General features: G+C 37.3%; 4 protein-coding genes across 4 annotated transcripts; all 4 read left to right on the top strand.

Moving 5' to 3' along the window:
• On the top strand, nucleotides 1–9,738 carry LOC131797296 (lactadherin-like). Its single transcript, XM_066170757.1, has 7 exons — nucleotides 1–186; nucleotides 6,263–6,499; nucleotides 6,695–6,815; nucleotides 7,579–7,892; nucleotides 8,383–8,524; nucleotides 9,006–9,334; nucleotides 9,586–9,738. Exons 1-7 carry the CDS (start codon nucleotides 1–3, stop codon nucleotides 9,736–9,738), a joined length of 1,482 nt encoding a protein of 493 aa, XP_066026854.1.
• Nucleotides 9,739–11,291: 1,553 nt separating this feature from the next.
• LOC136282920 (uncharacterized) lies at nucleotides 11,292–12,542 on the top strand. The gene is made up of 2 exons (XM_066170988.1): nucleotides 11,292–11,589; nucleotides 12,232–12,542. The coding sequence occupies exons 1-2, from the start codon at nucleotides 11,292–11,294 to the stop codon at nucleotides 12,540–12,542; spliced, it is 609 nt and encodes a 202-aa protein (XP_066027085.1).
• A 5,532-nt stretch (nucleotides 12,543–18,074) lies between these two features.
• Nucleotides 18,075–19,872, top strand: LOC131793936 (protein kinase C-binding protein NELL2a-like). The gene is made up of 4 exons (XM_059111433.2): nucleotides 18,075–18,381; nucleotides 18,843–18,992; nucleotides 19,557–19,679; nucleotides 19,730–19,872. Exons 1-4 carry the CDS (start codon nucleotides 18,075–18,077, stop codon nucleotides 19,870–19,872), a joined length of 723 nt encoding a protein of 240 aa, XP_058967416.2.
• Nucleotides 19,873–20,330: 458 nt separating this feature from the next.
• LOC131793937 (uncharacterized) lies at nucleotides 20,331–21,383 on the top strand. The gene is made up of 2 exons (XM_059111434.2): nucleotides 20,331–20,628; nucleotides 21,073–21,383. Exons 1-2 carry the CDS (start codon nucleotides 20,331–20,333, stop codon nucleotides 21,381–21,383), a joined length of 609 nt encoding a protein of 202 aa, XP_058967417.1.
• Nucleotides 21,384–23,078: the final 1,695 nt, after the last annotated feature.

Below are 23,078 nucleotides of genomic sequence, written 5' to 3'. Positions count from 1 at the left end.
ATGAGGAAGAACTCTTCTGTAATGAAAAGACTGTTACTAGTGAAGGACAAGGAGGAGGAGGAGATAAAGGATAATTTCAGGGAGGAGAGGGAGGAGAGTATCTGGGTGGATTCGGAGGTGGCGGTGGTTTTCGTGGAGCCGACAACGGAGCTGGTGGCGGTGGTGGTAACTCTGGGGGAAATGGAGGTGGGGGGGAGGACCTTTTAACATTCGGACAAATCAACTAAACGAATGTTGTTATAATTACGATAAACATGATAAAGTGATCATCACATTTCTTCAGTGAAATGGACATGGCGACACAATCCTCAAAGTGAAGCGAATATTCTTTTCTCAAACCTCAAATTTGAAAAATCTTCAGATTTTTTATTGAGAGATTGAAGATGTACGCTAACCTTTAGATTTAAAGTGGTTTGCTTTCGAGTTCAGAGTTTAAATTAACAATCAGTATTTGCTGGAATAGGTTTTTTCGTGGTTACACTTTGACCTTAGGGAATTTATTTTCTGCAAAACCTTAAAGTTTTGTTCCTTTCCGGCTCTTTTCGGAGCATTTCGGACGTTGTGCTTGAGTATTTATAGAGCGCAAGTGTTCTGTCTTCAACTGTGAAGGTCAGTAGACATAAACAATGCTAATTACGAATTGTTACGAGTTAATTGTTTCTAGGAATTACAGAAACAAGCTATTTCTTTTTCCTCCTTATCAGTCGATAATTCATAGTTTCAAACTACAGTTTGGTTAAAAAACAATAAATTGGTTCCAAGCTGTCAAATTAAAGCTGTTTGTTTTTTACTAGACTTGAGTTATAACATTTCACAACTTAAAACCAAGGTTTCTTTGGGAAAGAACGAAGTAGTATATTTCATTGCAAATACGAGAATCTACAATATCACGATAGCTGTTTCTTTGCTGGTTTGTCCGTCCATTAGATCCTATCCTGTTTTACTCTATCTCAAACTCATCGGCTCTATCCTGTTTTACGGTTAAATCTTTTTATGGGCCTCGTTACCAGCCACCCGCGCGGTATGCATTGTCTGTTGTCAATCGTCAAACCACGCATTCGCAAAGGGTTCAATTTTGGCCAGCCCGCGTGCCAATTTCCCACGTAAATTTTCGAAGGAGAACATTAGAAAGAGCGTTTGCCCGTGAAATATTTGAAAAAAAATTAAATGTTCATGGAAATCTGTAAACGGGGACAAAAGTTGGGAAAGTCGAGACTTTCGAACACGAAGCTGATTAATTTGGGTATCCTGTTGACATATTTATTAATTTATTTCAGGCTGTCAGTCAGAGAATATTACGTCTAGTATTGCTTATGTTCTGTATTTTCATTGCTATGCATAGCAGTTAAGTCCACAATGGTTGCTTTGGAGCAAATATCTCTAAAAAAAAGAATCTTTGCCAAGAATCTTTTGTCCCATTTCTTGTCAGTATGCAGTTTACCATCCAAGACAAAGCAAAATGAGGTTAAAATTTTGAAGTATCTTCTTTGACAGTAATAATCCGTTTAAAACCAATCAAGGGTAAGCAGCCAAAGTTTCTCTGTGTTTGCATCATGAAAATATGTAGCATTTCAGTCATGTAGAAGCCCTCATGAGGGCTTAAATGCTAAAGAACGGTGTCTCTTGCTAAGAAACTCTTGTGGCCTAGTATCAATTACGAAAAATACCCTTTTATTTTTGTCTTCAAAATAATTGTGTTCCGACAATGAGATGAAATTTTTGGTCTGTCAGAAACAAGCATATGATGTCCTACAAAAATGATCAATGTGGATCTCAAAGGTCTCAAAATAGTTACAAAGGAGCCGAGAAAATAGTTTAATACGATTCGGTTTTTTATTCTTTTTTCCCCATTATGTTCTCTCCGCCAGTAATAACTTTAAACGATGTTAGTTCTCCGCGAGAAAAAGATATCGCTCTCTTTTTGTTTCGTCGAGTTTTTAATTTCACTTTTCAATGACTGCGTTTTTTTTTCGGTTCATCTGCTACTCTTCTCAGTGGTGATTGTTTTGGCCGTCATCGTGATATTTTCAAAGGAAATGAAACTTTATGAAAACAATTTTTTTTTTCTAGCGGTTGCACAACATAACAGATCATGATATGTCACTCAAAGAGGAATTAATCTGTTCGTTTAGACTTGAAATCGCCATCTCCCCCTCTTTCGACGCAGAAGTTCGACTAATCGGAATACGTCAAGAAGCCAAAGTCAGAATTTGTGCAGACTAAATTGATTACGGCCAAGGTACAGAGAGCGAGGATGAGAACGAGACGAAACTTTGATGTCATTAGTTCAGTAACTTGACTTGAAAACGAGTTAGATCTCAAATTGGGCCCAAACTTCTCGATGCACCAGAATTTCCAGCACTTACTTGAACGTGTCCTTGGCTACCGATAGATTGTAGTATGTTTTAGAGCCGCTCGAAAACAGTACAATCCCAATTGCTACCACGGTTGTGCATCGGATTTTTACCTTTAGATATTGCGTGCAGTCATCTGAAATTCGTATGAAGGGATGAGAAATTAAAGGAGCTTTGTGCTCATTAATTTTAATTTACAGCACTTACGAGGGCGTCTCGATAACTTTTAAATTATTAAACAATTAGTTTTGAAATTAACCGGTCCCTTGAATGATTATGAGAAATAAAAATGAAACGCCTTCAGATTAGGTCTTATGACGAAACGAGAATCAGAATGACTGCGTAGTCCATGGTAGGTTTAAATGTTAATAACCATGTGAGCTTTGATAAACATAAACAGGAAGATAAGCTCATATTCCGCTTTAGCTTAATGCATAAGAAATTTATTTAACGGTAACTAATTGAAGCTTCAAACGCACTCGTCATATTGTTCTCAGAGAGGGCAATATTTTTTTTTATTGTAGAAGTATTCTTCATTCCGTGTTTTTAATTTTAAAAAGCTAAATTTTCAGGCTTCTGTCCCCCTTTGTTAAAGCTAATACCCCATTCACACCGGCAAAACATGTTTAGTTAAACTAGTATTTCCATACGATTCAAGTACTTGCTAACTTGTATTTCCAATCTGCTACATTTTAAGTTAATAAATATTAGGTTATGTAGTTTCTGCGAAAAAAACATTAAACTGTGTTTAACAAAACAACTTTAAAACATGTGTAAGCTTCGGTGTGAATGGGGTATAAGGCATTCGTGATACGGGGGAACGACTGACTTCGTTTAATTTTCATTTTATTCTTCGCGTGACTTGAGGGGGCACTACAAAAAGTTTCTTATAGCTGGGTCACAGTGACTAATGATTGAGTTAGAAAATTATATATGTACACTTCAGTAGTGTTTATAGCTGCGAGGATCTCTTATTTTCGTTTCTACACCGCAGTACACATATATGTTTTTCGTTTATGTACAATTATTATTCATCACTTGGATGGTTAATTTGGACCCAACATAATGACTAGCTCCCGGTTGGCTTGTTAGCTCAGTTGGTAGAGCGCTGCACTGGTATTGCACAGGTCATGGGTTCAACTCCCGTACAGACCCTAATTTTGTTTTCAGGTCTTGTTTCATTTACTAGTTCAGTAGTGTTTATAGCTGCCAGGATCTCTTATATTCCTTTGTGGTTTTATTGATAAAACTCGTCACTCTCACTAAATGCGAGTAAAAATAAGACTAAGAATGATTGTGTGCCTTTTCTAAGGTGAGCTGTTCAAAACCATGTCCATTCATGGGACTGCAGGAATACCGAGTCGCGCACCGGCCGAGCTTGTGTTATAATTATAGATTTAGTATAGTTTGTGATTGAAAATGCTCTCAGTTCGACCACAGAACAGGGCTCACGTTGGCAACAGACTTCGACAACCTCTCCTGGAACTCTAAGTTAGATCGACTGTGTGACGATCACGAGCTTGGGTTTATCTTGTCTCCTTGTTTGATTTGCAAACGCCGTGACATGTCGTCGTGCCTCAAAAGTTTCAAGGAGCTTAGAATTTAACTTTTTTTCCATTCACGTATCGATATATACTTTTGTACATAAAGCATGCTATTTCTTTTTCTTCTTGGGGATTATTTGGTCATCATTAGTGAATTTATAAAACGTTTCAACTTCATTAAAAGAAGAAAAGTAAAAAGAAGGCCCGGTTACTCCTGTAGAGGTAACGCAAGGAGACTGGGAATTGCCATATGGTAATTTTGCTGTTTCTGATTGAACATTCGTGGAAAGACGTTTATTAACCAGTAATAAGTAAGAGTTCAATCCTGCTTTCTAGAACTTAAAATCGTCTCAAGTCGTAAAATCATAGAGTTCAGCTTCCTGCTACTCTTGATTATGTTTGTTGATAGTCCAGTAATTATTATTGAAGTAAATATACATAGATAAATTATAGAATAGAATTTTCATCCTGTTTCAATAAAATCGTACCAAAGCCTCTTGTAGGTCCCTTGAAAAAAGTTGAATATTTGGGGCTTGAGTAATTATAACCAGATGTCAAAACACGCTCTAATATCCGCTGAGATGATCGCGTGTGGCCTTATAAAAACTCATCTTTGTAGATATGGTTAATTACTCGCTTGCACAGAAACGAGTCGGTTGCTATGGTGACAATCTCCCACCGAAAGTAATGAATGTAGAGTATTTGAACGCATATTTATTTAACTACAGCTGTCTCAATTTGTCTGATGTTCCCCCGCATGAAGTTGAAGATCTCACTTCAACTGTCCGTTGTAATTATATCGGGCGTTTTCTGGGAACATGCTATTTGTATTCTACTGTTTTGTTCTTACCGTTTTGGCTTCCCTAATACCAGAAGGAGAAGGTCAGATTTTCCTACAATTTTGTCCTAACTCATGTCTGAGTACTAGTTAATGGTTTACCGAATCTTTCTGTTACATTTTTATTATCCTTGTCAATATAACTTGAGCTTTGAGATATGCATACAAACTTCTTCCCAAAATATTTAAGATAATGAACTAATTTTAACCAAGTTTCGCTCTAAACAGGCATAAGACAACCCTCATATTTCATAAGAAGTTCAGACTAAAATACTAGGGAACATGGGTTGTGGGAAAGTTTACTTCAAAGTAATTAATCAGGTCTCCGCAATGTTTTCTATAAACGTTCTCGACTCTTTGACACGGCACAATGGATAAGTTGACTACAAGCAGATCTACGAACTTTAAAACAAGTGGAAAGTCTTCAACTCAACTGAAATGGCTCGGCCGGATCAAAGGAAAGCTTGACACAGAAGTGCAACTTTTCAAGTTATTTAATAACTACAGTCTCTTAAACTAGAATAGTGTTTCGTGGAAAAGAATTCAAAAGAGAAGAAAAAGCTTCAGAGCTTTTAACTTTGGGCTGTAACATGTTGCATAAAAACTTGACCTTTTTGGTAAAATGTGGCTCTAAAGTTGATCCTTAAGTTGATTCAAATATTATAATCCTATAGATCGATGACTTTGTGGATTGCGGGGAGCCTCTACAGAAAGGATGCTCTACATGCATATATACATAAATTCACACATACATTCATTGCACTTCCTAAAAAGGGCTTTTTAACCTAAACAGGTGGTTCTCAAGGAAAATTTTACGCAGTCCTGTTTGATCAAAGTTTAGATTGTTGACCGTCCATTCGAGGAGTTTCTCAGCGTATTTAATTTTCAAAATTAACGCCGTCAGGTTTTTCAGTTTCTAAAAGCGTGAGAACAAAGGTGGCAAACACCACCTTGTTTTTTTTGTTTTGATGGAAATAAATGTGCTTTTTTAAATGTTTTTTTTTAGAGGTGTTTTTAACTCCTTGAGTTATACGTCAGCGAGTTTAATTATCTCTCGCTGATAACACTCAGTATGGTCGAAATCTGAAGTCACGCTACACAACAACACACTTACACTTTTCATGAATTGAGCTTTTTAGCCGAGAGCAAACAAAAGCTCCCCGAAAACGTTCTGATAGTAACGAGCTAAACATCTTCAGACGAGATTGCCATTTTTACGTGATAAACACGAATTACTCTACATATCAACAAGGGTTGATTGTAGACTTCGGCGTCGATTGATCGATGGATCATAATATGTGATCGCATCAAAAAGAAGTTAAAAATTGCCGTGATCATTCGGAATAATATTTAAAACCACTCGACTGGTGTTATAGGCAAGGCAAAAAACCAAACTCCAAATTAAAGCAATAATTTAGGAGTAACACTGTTCTAAAGTTCCAGTTTAAGTAAAAGTTCCTAGTGCTACATAGCAACTTTCTAACTTGATAGATTTTTTTTCTCCAGGTAATTGCCGCAATTTAAAGTTTATCAGTTTTCCTAAACTTGGCTACCGGTTGGAGAATCACACGGTTCGAACTATTGACGTTGTCAACAAGGATCTCTGCATGTTTCAATGCTACCTGGAACCTAACTGCGTCAGTTATAACTTCTGTGAGATAAACCAGTTGTCTGGAAAACATAAGTGTGACCTAAATAATGCGACTATTGAACACGGTGAAGACCTGGTGGAATACAAAAGTTGTATTTACCGCGGAGCAGAGGTGAGAAAGAATTCTATGGGCCAAGAGTAATATTCCTTGTCCAAGAAAGCTTTGTTACCGCACCAGTGGATACCTCAGCCTCTCTAACCTGTTAAATACCCGCTTGCATCGGGAAAAAATAAACACATGTGAGGGAACTGTCATGCCTACAAAATCAGTATCATTTTAAGTTTCTCTCTTCCTTTCCTTCCTAAGAATGCTTGTAAGCAGAATCCTTGCAAGAATAATGCAACATGCCAAGCTGGGTTTACAGACAGTGACTATCAGTGTTTGTGTGTTGATGGATCTGGATTTAAAGGCCATGATTGTGATGAGGGTAAAGAATCTTATACTTTTATTAAGGCAGAAACATGATGCATAATTGATAAGCTCAGCACGCTCAGTTCTCTAAGGTGATTGGGCAGACTTATTTAAAAGGGATGAGATCAAACAATGGCGAACACCTCAATAGTTTGATAGACACAACATCGCAGTTGAAAGCCTTTGCCTTTGCCTTTCATGTAATGCGAGAAGAATAATCCAGAATGGCACAAGTTATTCAAAATACAAAAGAGGGCTTACATATGAACAACTTTGTTGCTTCTCATGGTTTGTTCATTAATCATTCTTGTTTTTCACCTCATTCAGTCTCAATTTTTTTTAACGCGATTTCTTACCCGCCATCTAAATGAGTGTATAAACGGAACACACCACTGTAATGTAAATACCAAGTGTAACAATGCAACGGGGCGCATTTTACATATGATCTCGAAGTGTCTGAAAAGAAAATTTTTTTTGATAAATTAGGATCTTTAAAGAAAACATTGAATATATGGTCCCAAAGAGACCTCTCCATCGTTGGTAGGATAAATATAATGAAATCTTCGCAACAACGTTTATACACAAACATGTAATCAGCATTAAGGAGATATTTTCTCATTAAAAAAATACACCTGATGTGGGCAGAAGCCAAAATGTACTCAGATTATTTAAACTGGAAAATATCTACCGATGGCGTGTGAGCAATTTAAGTTCTATTAAGTTGATGCGACTATCTCCTTTTATTTGGTAATTTAAGATTTCCATTTGTTTTAAAATAGATTTACGTTGTCAAGGAACACTTGGTATGGAAAACGATGTAATCACCGATGAGCAGATAAGTTTCTCGTCCCAAGAAGAGAATGACGCAAAAATTGTAAGATTACATCACACAGGGACGACTTGGGTAGCTGATAGGAAGGATTCTAATCCGTGGCTTCAGCTCGATCTCAGAGCTCAAAACACTGAAGTAACACGAGTAGCAACACAGGGATCCCATCAACATAACAAATGGGTGAAGAAGTACAAGCTACAATACAGCAACTATGGAGTGAGATTTCAAAACTACAAAGAACAAGGACAAACCATATCAAAGGTAAGACTGATCAGAGGCGTGGAAGGGTTCTAAAACATAAGCTGCTCATTGTACACAAAACCAAGTTCATTCCATAATTCAAACTTCCCAATACGTTCTTTGAGTAGTTTGTTAGGACAAACAGTCCTCTTTACAATCAGATTAGCTTCGTTTCTCAATTTGTTACGATGCATGAGTCAGCAGTTGTTCTAGAAAATTGCGACGATGTATAAAAATTTCATATATTTACCATTTTCATTTTCATCTATCCAGTTTTTGATTAACCTTAGATAGACATTTGTAGAAAAAGTTCGACCCAATTTTACCGTTCGGTGGTATAGTATGAATTTCATGAATCAAATCGCTCGTGAGATATTTCACTGTTTACCCAACGAAAATATTGCATAATATAATTATATAAATTTTATTTTAAAATTTTTTATGTAAACAGGGCGGGCACGTACCGCGCATTTTAAACAAAAACATTTATTTCACATCTTTTATGGTACAGGAATTTAAGGGAAACACAGACAAGAACAGTGTTGTTTATCACGAACTGAACCCACAAATCCCAGCAAGGTACATACGTTTTCTACCCGTGGAGTGGAATGACGAGATATCAATGAGAGTGGAACTGTATGGATGCGTCAAAGGTAAGGAAAATAGCTTTCATCTAAAGCTGATAATCATTGTATCTAATCGACCTCTTTAAATAAGCTGAACAATTGATACTGTTATGTACTGAACCTAATTAAAGATCCTCTGGTCAGGAAAAACTAGATAAAGGTAATGAAAGTTAGAAGTTAAATCAGCCAAACCAAAATCGTAAGTAAATATCAAAAGCATTGACTGGTGTGTCCAGAAATTTCTTCTAAATTTCAATCGTCGAAACTATAGGCAGTTTTCTTCTAATAAGCTTGAGAAAGAAAAGGACTCCGCATTACAGTTGATCTGATCATAGGAGCTCTTTAAAACTATTCATTTCGTTAAAAGTTTATGCAACCATGTTAACAACATTTTTGAGCTCAATGTAATCTACGGTACATTAATTGCTTCATGATCTCATAGCTGCTTTCAATTCGCTGCCGTTGATAACTTACATTTGTAAAACGCCTGCTAACCTTTCGTAAACAGAATGTGGAAGATTTCTCGGCATGCAAAGCGGTGAAATCTCTGACGAACAGTTAAGCACCTCTTCAGAGAGAGACTTTAACCACTCCGCCACTCAGAGCAGACTTCATGTTGTAAATCCTGACAGAGAGGGATCTTGGGCAGCTAAAAATAATAATACGGATCAGTGGCTCCAAGTTGATCTGGTTATTCTGCACACTATAGTGACACGTGTGGCAACACAAGGAAGTAATGGACCCAAGAGGGAGTGGGTTACAAAGTACATCCTGCAGTACGGCAACGATACAGAAATGTTCTACAATTACACAGTCCCAGAACAAAACACAATGAAGGTAAAATTGATTTGTTGTGAATTGATTCCCGTTTAAACAGGAAAAGAAGTATTTTTGGATGATCATTGGCAGGGGTCTTGCAAATGCACCGCCAGTAATAACTGTATAATGTTGGGCCCCCTTGAGGAACGATTAGAGGACTGGTATATGAATCAGTTGGAGGACTGTTTTCACATCGTAATAACTGTTATTCATAAAATTAATTCTTATCAAAGATTTAATGGAAAACCTGTTATGTTGTTAATTCAAAGGTTTTTGCTGGAAACATTGATCAGAATACCGTGGTTTATCACGACCTAAACCCACCAATCACAGCGCGATACATTCGTTTTAAACCAGTGGAGTGGCAGGACTGGATATCAATGAAGGTAGAATTGTATGGCTGTGTACAAGGTAAGGCCTGAATGACAATAACGATTGAGAGGTACCTCTTGTAACGAGTAATTTACACCAGATAATGTTTCATTTCCTGTTCAAAAGCGAAAGCTTGGATATTGTTTACTGTGTGTCATCTCAATCACAATCAAGCTGCTACAAGTTGACGCGAGTTTTCTGGACCAATAACAGGGAGAAGAGAGGTAAAAAACCAATACACTCCTGGAAAACTTGTTGTAATCATTTGAAAATTGCTCTACATAGTATTATTCAATTGAATCACCAGCTTTGGTCACATGAAGTTCCTTCCTTCTTCACTCTCCTCCTTTCACTGTCACGTGTCATCGCCGAACCACAAACTGGAAAAATTTGACGAGAAAAGCTACTCTAATTGTGGGAATGGGAAGGAAACCTTGTCTTCTCTTGAGATTTTTAGATTCCCCAACAACAAAACCTCGTGATGGTTCAATCGTACCGTTTATGAAAGTATCATGTCGGTATTCAAAAACACCATTTTGATTCAGGTCGGCAATCAATATGTTATTGTCGAATGTAATCCTTAGATGTAATGAAGTAAGTCAATGCCCGACTATCGAGGATTTCTACTCTCTAAAAATACAAACACGAGCAAGCGTCGAAAAATGCACAGTACGACTTGTTCGAACACTCCAAGTGACTGACGTTTCTATTCCATTCTTTCGGTGATTCAATAATTTATGTAACTTTCAAAAACTCATTAATAATTCATAAGCCTATTAACCTATCAAAAGGTAGATAATACATCACGTGCGGTGACTTTATATCGATAAACCTCATCCTTATCAGTATGCGGTGTTTTATCAGATATAAAGACACTGCACGTGACTTATGAATATTAATTAATTATCAACACAGAAACTGACACAACAAATGGTGGGAACATATTTAATGTTCTTTCAACAAATTTCACACAGTAAATTTACTTTTGCACCAAATTAATAGTACAGTTGTGAAATGCACATCTGGAAAAATTCTCTATTCCATTAGTACAGTAATCTGGTAAAAGCATATTAGACAATACATCATCTGAAACTTCGAATTCAAGATCATGTTTTTCTCGTATGCTAATTTCTAACGTTCACAAAAGCATAATTGTTATGAACTCTCTTGACACACGCTTTTCCAAGAATATTTTTGAAGCCGTTCAAAAAACTCGCAGCACGTGTTTTATCGGGTCAAAAACCCGATAAAACACTCCTGCTCGTTTTTTAAACATTACATAATAACATTTCCTCGGTAATAGTACCATTAGAAATGGCAAAGAAAATTTTGACAATTTCTTGCCAGCAACATTACTTTTATTGTATGGTTTTATGCAGGATTTACAGCTGTGTTTACAAATCTTGGTAAGATTGGATCAGAGGGTCCAAAGTCGATTGGTAGTCATTACAAAGATCAAGACCATAACGGACAAGTAACAGTGTCCAGCAGTATTCTAGTGTGGACTGTGCCACGCACTGGTGAATACAGAATAGAAGCAATAGGAGCCTCAGGGGGGTTCAGTGAGGACAGTATCATAAAAACCGGAGGGAGAGGGGCACGAATGATTGGAAACTTTAATTTGGCCAAATATGAGATCATTCATGTACTTGTTGGTCAAAAAGGGGGAAAAGGGAATTCAAACTCAAAAACTGCCGGAGGTGGAGGAGGTACATTTGTAGTGAAAGAAAACAACAAGCCTTTGATTATAGCTGGAGGTGGAGGAGGAATTAAATGTGTATTGGAACAACATCCAGGATGTGATGCGTCCATAAACACAACAGGGAATGGAGGGTATAACTTTCCATTGGGTTCAGGAGGAAGCAACGGAAATGGAGGAAAGGCCAGTACAAAATATTCAGGTACGCGGAGAAAGAAGAAAAAACCAAACAATCAGTAGGTTCAATCCATAAGGAAAAGAGGACCACAGTAAGATTTATCAGAACTTAATTATTGAAATTACTAATTCTAACTCTGAAGTTCTTCTTTTCTCGGAGGCACCTCTTAGAATATCAAACGAATAAAGGGGTAAGTTTTTAAAGAAACTGTGGTACTGCGTCGGTGAGAGAGTATAGCAGGTAATTTAGTGTTAACAGCTGAGTTGAAAACGTAAATTAGCCACCGTAAAGGGTAAAAAAGCTGACGTTTCGAGCGTTAGCCCTTCGTCAGAGCGATTGACGAAGGGCTAACGCTCGAAACGTCAGCTTTTTTACCCTTTTCGGAGGCTAATTTACGTTTTCAACTCAGTTGCTAACATTAAATTACCCTCTTAGAATATCAGTTTTCTAAAAAATCCTAAGTGTGCATTCCTCGTGTACATTTCTTTTGTCCTGACAAGCTGTTCAATTTCTAGCAGTTGACTAACCAATAATATTTTTAAATAAGCTTCTAAAAATTGAGAGAAAATTGATAATATTGCGAATCGTCGTTTAAACGTTCTCAAGTAAGTAATCAAATAGAAGCCATTTATGAGACAACTGCTTCTCAGTTTTCGTTTATTGTAGGTGGTGGCGGCGGCGGCTTCTACAGTAATGGACAAAGTGCTTCGAGCGGTTCTGGTCAAGGAGGTAAAGGATATCTTCAAGGAGGAGAGGGTGGAAATGGTAAGGGTGGGTTTGGAGGTGGCGGTGGTTTACGTGGAGGTAACCGTGGAGCTGGAGGCGGTGGAGGTTACTCTGGAGGAAATGGTGGAGTTAATGAACAGTTTTCTTGTGGAGGAGGGGGTGGATCTTTTAACAATGGGACAAATCAGCAGAATGAATGTTGTTTTAACAGGTATGGACATGGTAGAGTGATCATCACGTTTCTCCAGTGACATGCCCTTGGCAGCACCTTTCTCTAACGTGTAAGGCTAATTCTGTTCTGAAGGCTGATTGTTGTTAGTCTTTAAACTCAGGAATTGAATAATATTTTGTTTAATGTTCAAGGTCAGTTACTGAGCGCTTTAAGGTGTTGGCCAAACGGTGCAACCTGAGGAATTAAAGTCATTTGTTTTTGAGTTCAGATTTTAGATTTACAAACATAGTTTTCTAGAATATTTTTTTTGTAAACATCTCCTGACCTAAGGATCACGTCTCCCTTAAAAACTGCTGTTTTTGTTCTTTTTCCGGCTCTTTTCTGAGCAATTTATCAGATGGACATGTGCATCAATTGAGAACTAATAAACAAATAACATGCAGGTGATGAGGACTAGTAAGTATTTTGTAGAGAAAATGTTGTGAACATAGTCCTTAATATTTTTCTGCACTTCAATCATTACATATATTTAAGAATGATTTTCAATTGACTACGAGGGTTTATCAATTCATTTTTGTTGATTAAGTCAAAACCAAACTCGATTTTCAATTTTAATACGATCAGTTAGACCCAGTATCCTGTTTTTCCGGCCGCTCTTTGGGCCAACTGATTGCATTTTTTCGCATGACACAGATTGCAGTTTTACTGCCATTGGCGCTGATTACAAATTATGAAAAAACTTTTATTTGATTTGGGATTTCATGGCCTCATTTGTTGATTATCAACAGACTCCTCTATTTATAAATATTTTACCTTTGTTCTGGTTTTACAATAATACTCTTGATTCAATGTTTCAAAGCTTTCAGTAACACCTTAGGTTGGAAAGATCCGGACAGTAGAAAAAGAGAGGGCCGAAATATAGTGGCGAGGGCACAACTCTTATGCTTTGTGGTTTCACTGATAAATCTCAATGATTCGGTCTCGTTTCTCGAAATACGTGAAAGCAAAAGTAAGGATGGGAATCAAATATTATGTCATTCTTCGGTGTTCTGTTTCAAAACCACGTCCATTCATTGGACTGGGAATACTGATACGCCTACAGAGCGAACTGGTGCCGTAATAATTGGTATTATAATAGAGTGTGTGACCAAAAAGGCTCTCAGTTTGACCACTGATCAGGACTCACACTGGAACAGAATTCTTTTAATAGCTTTCGCTGGAACTGTAAGTTAGATCGACTATGTGACGATTACGAACATAGTCGTATCTTGGTTGATATCATCAATTTATAATTAGTCATTAAATAACAGGTAAGGAAATAGGACTAGCTAGTCTTTTAAAAAGAAACTATTGTGAATTCATTTCTTCAGATTTCATGTGTTACATGGAACGCTTTTCTATTGTGAATTCATTTCTTCAGATTTCATGTGTTACAGGAACGCTTTTCAATTGACTGTAAGGGTTTATCCTTTAATCAATTTGTTTTTTCTTTGTCAGCTCAAAACAAAAAGCAACTTTCAATTTTGATTCTCACATTTAGACCCAGTATCCTTGTTTCTCTTCCCTTTGGGTCGTATTTTGCTACGCATGACACATACGGCATTTTTTTACCGCGACCGGCGCCGGTTGCAAACTATTCGCGAAAAGTGTGTTTTATTAATTTGTGATACGTTTGGTGTGGTTTTTATCATTGGAATACGTCATTTTTTTATTGTTTTAATTTTGGTTTTAGGATTCCCAGTCAATTGAAGAGGGTTCAGCCTCACCTCTGGCGAAATCCTGCAAAGTGACTGAAAAAAATGGCCCAGGGTTGATGCCAAATTGTCGATGTAGCCAATTTATGTGATGGGTTTTTAGATGTTGATTAATTAAGAGGGGACTAACAAATTCTAAAATGAGATTCAGTCATTTCAGTTCTGTTTCCCTCTTCAGAAAGTAGGGCATAAAAGTGGTTAAATATGCCAAGGTGATGACACGTTCAAGTTTCCGCAAAACATTATTTACTTGTTACATTGATATGTTTTTGTCAACATTTAGAATAACTTTTTAGGAGACTCTTGAGCTCTTCTACATAAAAAGGAAGAGAAACGTGTAATTTTAATAACAATTATTATTTCCGAGTCTTCAGTCAGTAGAGTCAATTTATATTACATTATTTTAAAAATCAATAAATTGATTCCTAAATGTCAGTAATGGATCTTTACTTAGTTGCACTTAAGTTATGACTAATTAACACTGATTGTGAACAAAGTTATTAGGGAAAAGAACGTGGAAATATGTTTCACCGAGAAAATGAGAAACCTCAAGTTCACCATATCAATTTCCCGATCTTCGTTTTTGGTTTTTGGTTTTTTTGCTTCCTTATCTTTTCAGTCTCTTCTCCTGCCTTACTTTCTAAACCTTCTCAACTTTGCCTCCCTTGGTTAGAGACGGAAGACTCACCTACGATTCACATCTTGACCCTTTTTCCATAAAATTATACCAAGCCCTTTCAGATCCCTAAAAAATTGTAATTCGGGGCTTTAGTTCTTTCAAGCCGAAGTCAAAATACACTGTAATATTCGTGGATTTTGTCGTGTGTGGTTATATAAAAACTTGTCATGCGGATGGGGCTAATTATTCGCTTGCACAGTTTGAACACAACTGAAACGAGTCGGTTCCTATGGTGACAATCTCCTTCAGAAAGGAAGTGATAAATGTTTCGCGATAAAAAATCCAACTTTGCTCAAAAGGTCTTTAAAAAGACGGGAAGTGAAGCATAGACGGGGTTTTTCATCACCTTGGCCCTTGTCCGTCAACCTTCCCTGTACAACAGACTGATACGGTCTGAATTAAAGGCGGCGAGGGAACAAAACTGGCCTCACGAAATAATTTAAATCCATCTTTGACGTTCCAGAGATTTCGGGTCAGTAAAAAAACGGTCGTCTTTACTATTCGATCAAGTGTGGGCGGACAAGGAGAGCGTATGAACATTTGACGAACAGTCTTCGTGTAGCTTTGCGCTATATGTTACACTTGTTCAGACATAATTAAGTCAGAATGGAAAAAATCTTAAATAACAACTTCCTCTGTGCAACTGATTAAAGGTCATTAATATGAATTATGTATAATTGACTTTCACCAACCAACTACATTCCAAAGAAAATAATTAAGTTTTGGCAACCAAAAACTCACTGTAGCTGTTTGCTAAAATTAAAAAATTAATTAAAATTAATTGCTTTGTTTTTCTAAGAACAAACTCTGTATTCTATTGCTTCGTTCTCACTGTTTTGGCTTCACTAATTCCAGGAGGATAAGGTAAGATTTTCCTATAGTCATGTCTTATCAATAGTCTGAGTAATATTTTGAAGTTTACTAGGAGTTTTTTATTACTTTTTTGTTATCTTTATTAACCTAACAAGGCCTTGAAATATTCGCACAAGACTCTTCTCCTAGTATTGGTATAATGAATTATTTCGTCTAAATACTCGCAATAATACTGGATAACAAATATATTTAAGAGGAGGTTCGTGAATATTTTGTCATTTTGCTACCCAATTTTTTGAAGTAAGATGAAAACAAACGGATGAAGTTTTAGGAGAAACCTACAGCGAAAGTTTGCTTTAGAGTAATTACTCGCGTCTCTGCAATCTGTTCATGAACGTTTTGGCTTTTCAGTCCCACAAGATGGATAACATGACCTTTGCATTTTAAAAAGAAGTTGAGAGGCTTATTAAAACTTGACTGAAATAGCTCCGCTGGATCGAAACAAAACTTGACACAGCTTTCTACAGTTTCGACAAAAAAAATTAATTCTTATGGGCACGTGAAGATTAAAAAAAAAAAAAACAGCAGTTATCTAAACTTTTCGCCGAAACATGTTACATGTAATAAAACGTGACTCTTTGCCACAAATTGGCTCTAAAGTTGATCTTAAGCTTTTCTCAAATTTCACAAAAATATAAATCAGAAGATTCTTGTATTTCCGGTTTAAATCACTTAAACGTATCCACAATAGTTTGTATGCTTTTAAATTGATGCACCCCAAATGGCATGAATCTTAGAAGCTTTTTATAAGCTGATTCTTCCTACGAGTGTTGGATATCGATAAGATGTCTACATGTATAACTGATTTGGATAATTACCAATTTTGTAAAACTCGTATCGATTATATTTTTTCGCAAAGATTCGTAAAAAAAGGCTTTTTCTGTCTTTGTTCAGAGTGAATAAATTTGTTTTGCCGCGAGAAAGAAAAATAAAATTAACAAACAAAGAAAACAGAAGAGAGCAAAAAAGAAACTATTCCAAATATATTTGTCTCCTTGTTTTAGGCAGAAAAATAATCTAACCTGCACGAAGCGATACCGTCAGAGCAAGTAAAATTAAGAAAGTATTCACATTGTTAGACAACATCTGTCGGCGAGTCTTGTGTGGTCAGTAAATTTAATTTGGAATCACTGAAAAACTGTCATGAATAATTTTCCACATAGGTGGTTTGAACGAAAATAAAAAAAACAGAACAAAAAAAACTATTCCAAATATATTTGACCCCTTGTTATAAGCAGAATAATAAATTAACCTACATATCGTCATATCAAGTAAAATTAGGAAAATATTCACATTTTTAGACAACATCTGTCGGCGAGTCTCATGCATTCAGTAGATTTAAGTTGGCACCATTGCAGAAACATAACGGAAACGAACAACAGCGTAAACGTCCTGACTTAAATATGACGGAAACATGACTTGACATTTCTGTTCCGGAAACATGACGAAAACTTGATAGAATCGCCAAGACTTGGTATCACACGTTTCTGCAGAACGTAAATGCAGCGGAAACATGAATCTCTATGTTTCTGTCACATTTAAAAACTGCTGAAACGTGGAATTTCGTCCTGTGTCAAGTGCGAATTATTGGAAAAGTGTTATGAATAAGATGGTTCTCTCATTTTGTAATTCAGGCTGACATCCCTACCAAAGATACCACCTTTAACTAAAATCATCTGCGAGAAGAAATCAATTTAATACCAAGAGATCCAACTCAATACTTAATTCTCTTGAAGAAATGTTCTGAAAACTGAGGGCTTTAATGGACAACGCTAAACCTGAAAACAGACCCGTTATCCAGTATGCAGCTGTCCACAAGTTTTGTGTTTGTGTTAATTCAAACCAAAAGCGTTTTCGACATGTCTCAAAAAAAGTGAACCGAGAGGATATTCAAAACTAAATAGATCGTCGCTCAAATTCATCACACAGAGGCCAATAGAGTAGCACTGTAATCTAACTCTTCTTTCGCTGAAAGAATACCACGAATTCGAAGAGAATCAAACTCAACTGATGGAAAATTAATGTGATTTGAATCCTTGACCAGTTTACGAATATTTGTGTTCATACAAAAGAAACATCACACCCTAAACGAATGCCTTTTACAGAGTTTAACTTTTGTTTCGAAAACTCTCTAATTTTTAGATTATTCTACAGCGAATCATGTTTCTCTTTTATAAGTTTATGACAGAAAGGGGGTTTCTATTCTAATTGTCCACTGTTCTCAGTCAGCCTTAGGAAACAATTTTATTCACTGATGTTGTAATACCGGCCCGTACCTCTCACTGAATTTCGTTTTTCAGGAAAAATGCTGTGGATATTTCATTATTTTCTTGTCTGTGTTTCGATCACCAACCCTGTAATCGCTGAGGATCAATGCAGGGTAGAAATTAACATTCGTGGCATGGCTCTCAAAGGTTTCGCTTTTAAGAGAATGGCGGTGGCGGCTCCTCACATTTGTGATATCTTATGTGAAAGGGAAATTATCTGCCAGAGCTATAATTTCAACAGAAAAGAACAAATCTGTGAATTAAACAACCGCACAAAGGATGCAAGACCCAAGAATTTCCGCTCAGACCCAGCGTGGTTTTATATTCGCCGTTTAAACGGAAGAGGTAAGAACTTAACAAGCGCTTTGAATAAAAACCATGCTGCATACAGTCCGTGTTTTCCAATCTCCTGTGCCCTTTGGTATCAATTTCTCTATCAAAATAGAAAATTTCATCCTTTTCTTTTTTCTTTTAAGTTTAAATATTTGTTAACTTCCGTTTACAAAAAAAGCAACTGTGATACATGTATAAACATTGACAAAAAATGATTGCGTCATTTCTACAAGAAGCTTAAGGTCAGTAAAGAACTTTGAAGAATTGGAAGCTCAAACGAAGGGTTTATGCGAGAGGGGGTCCTGTCTCCCTAGAGGGTTGTGCTTGACAGAACGTTGAAATATTTCACAACCAAAGAAGGACATTCAAGTGAATGGAATTCGAGCCTCATTTTTATTCTCTCGTGCTTTTCACTTTTTCCTTTCCATCTGCGCTTACGAATACTTTATTTTCAACATTTTTACCCGTACCAGCTCCCTTGGGTTCGATACAGGAGTTACCAGCACGTTCATGCCGTGAAATAACAGCAAGCGAAGGGAAAGACACCGCAAGCAACAAATACTGGCTGGATCCATCTGGCACTGGGAAGGCAGTGTTGGTTTACTGTGTTATGAATTTGGAAGGTAAATCACATTTAACCCATTGTAGCTTTCATTTTGTGTTTGAGTTGTCGTTTTTTTGTAGCGACCTTGGTTGCTTTAAGATGTAAAAAAATCGCACCCGTCCTGAAAACAATGCATTGCGCAGTTTCAGCTGTAGAATAAAAAGAAAAAAAATACCCCAAAGGGAAAAAGAAGATAAGCAAATAGACAGGGTTCAACCACATTACATTTTAATAAAGTTTTGAAAAACATTCTTGCTTTAACCCTTTACACCCTAACATCAGTATTCATGTTCTCCATACTGTTCTCTGTACATTTACTAAGGTGCTGACAAGGAGAATTTGTTTGACAATCAAGAGTTTCTTTAGTTGGTGATCATTTCCTTTATTCTTGTGACCTTAATGTTTGATTCAGGGCTGATATGGTATGGAGAAATTAGATGCCAGTCACTCTTAGAGCTTAAAGGGTTAATATTGCAGGCATTGTCCATTTTGTTGGAAGAAATGTAAACATTCTTTTTGTGTTATGTGGCCATGATTGTCAACTTAGTACAATTTACTGTTTCCCTGCTAAATTAACAACAAGATCACGATGAATGCATCAGTGGAAACATTGCCTGTGACGTCAATGCATACTGTACCAACACTGTGGGTTCCTATTACTGTACATGCAAGGAAGGATACACTGGCGATGGACGCTCGTGTTCAGGTACATTATTATTTTAATCAGTAAAATCTGTGATTAAATTTAAAATTTAGATGATGTTTATGTGGACACCATAAACAAAAAAACCACCAGTCAAATGGCTAATCAAGATGATATACATTTATTTGCTGAGAGGGGAGAGGAGCGGAGGGGAGGAGGGGGAGGGGTGACAGTTTCCGTATCTACAGATGGGTAGAGGATTGTTTCGTACGTGACGTAATCATTAACAGAGCGGGAAGAGAATGGAAACCTTTTATGAACCCGCTTTGATTTTGCTAAAGGGATTTTAGGAGCTTTTTCTCCTTTATCTTATTCTGCTCAACCTGCAGGAATATTTTTTCAAGCGGTAGTTGGTAATACTGGCAAGAAAATTTGGACAAATTTCTTATTAGTATCAAAACTTTCACTTTTATTGTATGTTTTTTCGCAGGATTTACTGCTGTGTTTACAAATCTTGGTATGATTGGAAGGAAGGGACCAGACTCGATTGGTAGTCATTACAAAGATCAAGACCATGACGGACAAGTAACATTATCCAGCGGCATTCAACTGTGGACTGTGCCACGCACTGGTGAATACAGAATAGAAGCAATAGGAGCCCCAGGGGGCTATGGTGAGGACAGTATCATCAAAACCGGAGGAAGAGGGGCAAGGATGATTGGAAACTTCATTTTGACCAAAGATGAGATCATTCATGTACTTGTTGGTCAAAAAGGGAGAAAAGGGAATTCAAACCAAAAAAATGCCGGAGGTGGTGGAGGTACATTCGTGGTGAGAGAAAACAACAAGTCTTTGATCGTAGCTGGAGGTGGAGGGGGAATTAAAAATATGTCAGAACAACATCCAGGATGTGATGCGTCCATAAACACAACAGGAAATGCAGGGAACAATTCGCCTTTGGGGTCAGGAGGAAGCAACGGACACGGAGGAAAAACGAGTGGTCAATTTGCAGGTAAGCGGAGAAGGAAGGAAAAAAAAACCAATCAGTTTTTTCAGTTCACCAGGATAGGAAGACGACAATAAGATTTATCGGAACTTAATTATTAAAATTATTAATTCTAACTTTGAAGGTTTTCTTTTCTCGGAGGCACCTCTCAGAATATCTAAAGTTCAACTGGGTTTCCAGTTCAGTTTTTAGAAATCGTACACATTTATTTACTGCTCACCATTGATCCGTCAATATACATGGGCATCACTTCATTACATTTCTCTTGTCCAAATAAGCTTTTCTATTTCTAGCAATTGACTACCTAATAATACTATTAAATAAACTTCCAAAAATTGAGAAGTGCACTTAATTGATAATATTACGAATCGTCGTTTAAACGCTCTTAAACAAGTAAACAATTTGGAGCCGTTTATGAGATAACTGCTTCTCACTTTTCGTTTATTGTAGATGGTGGCGGCGGCGGCGGCTTCTACAGTAATGGGCAAGATACACAGTCCCGTAAAAATGGAGGTCAAGGATATCTTCAAGGAGGAAATGGTGGATATGGCAGGGGTGGGTTCGGAGGTGGCGGTGGGTTACGTACAGGCAACGGTGGAGCTGGAGGAGGTGGAGGTTACTCTGGAGGAAATGGTGGAGCTTATGAACAGTTTTCCTGTGGGGGAGGGGGAGGATCTTTTAACAGTGGGACAAATCAGCACAATGAATGTTGTCTCAATACCGATGAACATGGTGGAGTGATCATCACGTTTCTTCAGTGACATGCCCTTGCTAGCACTTTCTCTCACGTGTAAGGCCAGTTCTGTTTTGAAGGCTGATTGTTATTGGTCTTTAAACTCCGGAGTTGAATAATGGTGGTGTTGGCCTAACAGTGCAATCTGCAGGAATTAGTCATTTGTTTTTTTCAATTTTCTCAGAGTATATATTTTTTGCATGAACATCTCCTGACGTAAGGAATACGCGACCTACAAAAACTGCTATTTTTGTTTTTTTTCCGGCTCTTTTCTGAGCAATTTATCGAATGGACATATGCATCACTTAATAACTAGTTTTATACATAACATGTAGGGTATTAGGACTATTAAATGATTCGTAGAGAAAATGTTGAAAAGACAGTCCTTCACATTTTTCTGTACTTCAATCACTACTTATATTTAAATATGATTTTCCATTGACTACGAGGGTTTATCAATTCATTTTGGTTGATTAAGTCAAAACCAAACTCGATTTTCAATTTTAATACAATCAGTTAGACCCAGTATCTTTGTTTTTCCGGCCGCTCTTTGGGCCGACTGATTGCATTTTTTCGCACGACACAGATTGCAGTTTTACGGCCATTGGCGCTGGTTTCAAATTATCCAAAAAACTTGTATTTATATTGAGATTGTATGGCCTCCTTTGTCGATTATCAACAGAATCCCCTATTTATAAATATTCTGTAGGTACCTGCTTTGGTGTCATGGAAATTTGAAAGCTTTGTGGTTTTACTGATAAATCTCATCAATGATTGGGTCTCGTTTCACGAAGTACGTGAAAGTAAAAGTAAGGATGTGAATAAAATATCGTGTCATGCTCGAGGCCTGTTTACATGGAGGTGGGGGACCCCAGGTAGGTGAGTTAACCCACCTAGGTGGGGTAACCCGCCTGTCCATATAACTTCTTATTTTATTTTGACCACGTTTACATGATAGGTGGGGTGATGCACTTAGGCGGGTAGGGTAACCCTGTCAGACGGGGTGACAATTTGCCATGTAAACGTGTCAAGGTAGGGTAACCCGCCATGCCAGGGTCGTGGTTATGGCAAAAAGCTCAAGAGCGAAACATGTATGTTTTAAAACTTTGTACATTTCCTAGTCGTCTCATGGCAGAAATCACCAGAAACCGCAACGGATACACAAGGAGTGTAAAATGTTCACATTTAAGAATATTTAGCGATGTAAATCAACCATATTTGGTTTCCTAAACTATTCCGTATAACGTATTAAGTCAACGGTTCCTCACCAAAGCAAACACCGCGTAACACAACGCGTGACACTTTCATGAATAAATACATATGTGTCCGATTATTAATCTTTCGTCTTTTTCGAGATGTGAGCTTGGAACGCCTCTGCCCAAACTCCTTAATTGCAAGCGCAACAACAACCTCAAGAAACTTCACCTCAGCACTTCAGGGTTGTAAGATTGTATGTAAACGCGTTTTATTTTTCGACCACGGCTAGGCGGGTTACCTCACTGACCTGGGGTCCCCCACCTCCATGTAAACAGGCCCTTAGTCTGACCACAGATCAGGGCACATACTGGAACATAATTCTTCAATAGCTTTCGCTGGAACTGTAAGTTTGATCGACTACGTGACGATCACAAACCTCGTCGTATCTTGGTTGATATCATCAATCTTTTACCGCGCCCGGCGCCGGTTGCAAACTATTCGCGAAAAGTGTGTTTTACTAATTTGT

Source organism: Pocillopora verrucosa, chromosome 8, assembly GCF_036669915.1.
Source record: "Pocillopora verrucosa isolate sample1 chromosome 8, ASM3666991v2, whole genome shotgun sequence".
NCBI lineage: Eukaryota > Metazoa > Cnidaria > Anthozoa > Scleractinia > Pocilloporidae > Pocillopora > Pocillopora verrucosa.
Note: the sequence above shows the minus strand (reverse complement) of the source record. Positions and strands in the feature narration are given on the sequence as shown.

Coding starts and splice junctions, on each gene's coding strand:
- LOC131797296 (XM_066170757.1), top strand. CDS start 1: ATGAGGAAGAACTCTTCTGTAATGAAAAGACTGTTACTAGTGAAGGAC. Junction 187..6,262: donor TAACTCTGGGGGAAATGGAG/GTGGGGGGGAGG, acceptor CGCAATTTAAAG/TTTATCAGTTTTCCTAAACT. Junction 8,525..9,005: donor ACTGTATGGATGCGTCAAAG/GTAAGGAAAATA, acceptor TTTCGTAAACAG/AATGTGGAAGATTTCTCGGC.
- LOC136282920 (XM_066170988.1), top strand. CDS start 11,292: ATGATTGGAAACTTTAATTTGGCCAAATATGAGATCATTCATGTACTT. Junction 11,590..12,231: donor GGCCAGTACAAAATATTCAG/GTACGCGGAGAA, acceptor CGTTTATTGTAG/GTGGTGGCGGCGGCGGCTTC.
- LOC131793936 (XM_059111433.2), top strand. CDS start 18,075: ATGCTGTGGATATTTCATTATTTTCTTGTCTGTGTTTCGATCACCAAC. Junction 18,993..19,556: donor CTGTGTTATGAATTTGGAAG/GTAAATCACATT, acceptor ATTAACAACAAG/ATCACGATGAATGCATCAGT. Junction 19,680..19,729: donor CGATGGACGCTCGTGTTCAG/GTACATTATTAT, acceptor TTTAAAATTTAG/ATGATGTTTATGTGGACACC.
- LOC131793937 (XM_059111434.2), top strand. CDS start 20,331: ATGATTGGAAACTTCATTTTGACCAAAGATGAGATCATTCATGTACTT. Junction 20,629..21,072: donor AACGAGTGGTCAATTTGCAG/GTAAGCGGAGAA, acceptor CGTTTATTGTAG/ATGGTGGCGGCGGCGGCGGC.